The sequence below is a fragment of the Protopterus annectens genome, chromosome 5.part0 (genome assembly GCF_019279795.1).
Source record: "Protopterus annectens isolate FY-2018-M chromosome 5.part0, PAN1.0, whole genome shotgun sequence".
Classification (NCBI taxonomy): Eukaryota; Metazoa; Chordata; order Ceratodontiformes; family Protopteridae; genus Protopterus; species Protopterus annectens.
The window spans coordinates 1,566,582,858-1,566,585,450 of NC_056735.1; the positions used below are offsets into that span (position 1 = coordinate 1,566,582,858).

Here is a 2,593-nt window from a genome sequence, read left to right on the forward strand (position 1 = left end):
AAGAATGCTTACCCACCTGTACAGAAACATGTACTAAATCTTGTAACTCTTTACACTCAATACCTTCCGCCAGAGCATCTACCTTAGACTTCAATTGTGAAAGGAGATAGTTTTGGTATTTCAACATGTGAAAGTGGCAATTCAAAGCCCTCATAGCTAGGGTGGAGGAAGTATAAACTTTCTTTCCCCATCTATCCAAAGCCCTGGCCTCTTTATCTGGAGGAACCAGATTCTTGACAACAGAAGCCTTAACACCCTTAGGCCCCTGACTAACAGTTTCTGGGTCTGCCCTAGGACTCTTAAAAAGATACTTATGAGCTTCAGGCACCCTGTAATACCTGTCCGGTTTAACAGGAGCAGGAGGCAAAGAATCAGGATTAAGGGAAGCCTCTGCAAACACATCTTCCACAACATCCAGAACAGGAGGTATAGCCAAAGGCCTATGCTGGGGTAAAAACAAAAATTCCCTAAGCCTTTTCCTGGAATCAGAGAAGTCCTGACCTTCCCACTTAAAATGCTCCCTCATGGAATGAAGAGTCTCTGAAAAAGAAAAATTATCAGGAGGAGAAGCAGAAGGAGTAGAATCATCCACATCAGAATCAGAATAAAGGAGAATACTCCTGCCAGTCTTCAGCCGAAGACTCTGAAACATCCGAAGCCTGCTCAAAACTCCCTAGCTCAGGTTCCACCCTAGGTCTCTTATCAGGAGGGGGCAAAGAACCTCTAATCAAAGTAATCAAATCTTCTGCCATTTTAAGCATATGCTTTTTGGGCACAGATCCTGAAGAACTAGGGGTGACACCAACTGAAGCTAAACCTGGCCTGCCTCTGGGAGAAGCCTTGGAAACAGAAGGAGAGGGCCTAACCACCCTAGGAAGGGAGGGGAGCACAGTAACCCGAGAAGCCCCTGCAGCCTGACCTGCCTCCTGAGAGGCCACATCCTGCAATAACAAAGTCTCTCCCTGGGACTCCAGAGAAACCTCCGGCGGAACCACCGGCTCCACCGACACCTCTAAAGAACCGGCGTCCGGTACGGACGGCTCTTCTAGCCTAGGCTTAGCTGCTTTGTCCTTGCGCTTCTTCGAAGAAGCGGGCGTCGGAGCATCCGACGGCATTTTATAATTGCACCGCTTCCCGAAGACTAACCTGGCACAATCTAACCTTCTCTTTATAGTGCGCTTATTGAATCTAGCACAAGAGCGACACCCAACAACGTCGTGCTCAGGCCCTAAACAAGGAATACACAAGGTATGATAATCTCTATGCGGTATCTGTTTCCCACAAGAAATACAGTTATTCACTTTTTCTGACATCCGGTAAACCACTGAGGCAAGAAAAAACTAAAATATTCCCAACGGGTACTTAGCCAACTTTGACTCTGTCTGAAACTCCGAATTCGAAAAATTTCAGAACGCCGAACGGCACTTGCAACGCTGCTTCTGCATCGGACCATGCGGCAAAAAAGACTGAGGATATGACGTCGGTCATGCGCATTTGTACCCTGACGTCCTGATGTCAGTCAAATGCGCCTTGACCGACGTCAGCCTTATACTTTGATATTCGGGCCGACCGAGGACAGCGGACTACCCAAGTGTAAGGACTGCAGCAATGTGAGATGAACATCCTACCCGTTATAATCAACCAGTTTTAGATATGAAGCAGACAGACTTGTAGCATGAAACTTAAAATGTTTTTTTATTAAACATAACAGTTCAACATGAACACAAGATGCTGACAAACTTGACCTTCCTGAAGTACCATGGATTTAAAAGGTTACTTTGTAGGTTCATCAAATTTTGGCTCTAGGAAGGAAAAAAAAAAAAAGTTAAATTACACTTCTGGATAAGTTTAAGAGTATTTATCTGTTCACCTATTCCATTCATGCTATCCCTTTAACAGTCCCATTTGTTATTAACCCATTACCTACCTTCCAGAGTATCTCTATGTTCAACACTGAAAGAGTTCTATAAAAATAGAAGATCATTCAATTTAAGCCTTTACAAGCTTATAGACGTGACATTACTGTCTTCCAATCTGTTCCCACTCAGTACTGTACTTAATGGTTGCTGGAAGATGTCAGTGATCCCCCCATCCCCAAAGTGCATGCCAGCCTGCTCTTTTTACAGTGCAGTGATACTGAACTTTATATGCTTGCATTATACTCTACAGGGCCACTTAAATGTTTTAAAGTGCACATATTTCACTTTCAGACTATACAGTACAAGTTGCCTTGCAACATATCAAGTCTGAGCACATGTATAGACCATCTCCCTGCTGCCAACATACATATGCCACAATACCATTAAGGAGGGACCGTAAAGTCGTTGAAGGAAGACAGACTACTGCACCCAATCCAGCATACTTCATGGATGGGGAGTTCCTGCCACTCAAACCTGATCCATGGCAACTATTTACAGTTAAAATTAACCAGGAATATCCAAAGCAACATTTTCAGCAGAAACAGAGAGAAAAAACTCAAAGAAATCCAGTACAAGAACTAAAACTGTTGTACACAGACAGTTCTATAACAATCATGAAAAATAAACTGCTAGTAGGATAAGTGTTCCACGAGTACAAACAAAAACATCTGTCA

General features: G+C 43.6%; 1 protein-coding gene across 5 annotated transcripts in view; it reads right to left on the minus strand.

Annotated features, from left to right (window-relative positions):
* Positions 1-1,676: 1,676 nt before the first annotated feature.
* Positions 1,677-2,593, minus strand: part of ATP5PF (ATP synthase peripheral stalk subunit F6) — a 108,780-nt gene continuing 107,863 nt past the window's right edge. For all 5 annotated transcript variants that reach the window (XM_044071365.1, XM_044071364.1, XM_044071366.1 and 2 more), the window contains exon 4: positions 1,677-1,802. In XM_044071365.1, the coding sequence (XP_043927300.1) occupies positions 1,774-1,802 (29 nt within the window). In that variant the 3' untranslated portion in view covers positions 1,677-1,773. The remainder of the gene's footprint in view (positions 1,803-2,593) is intronic.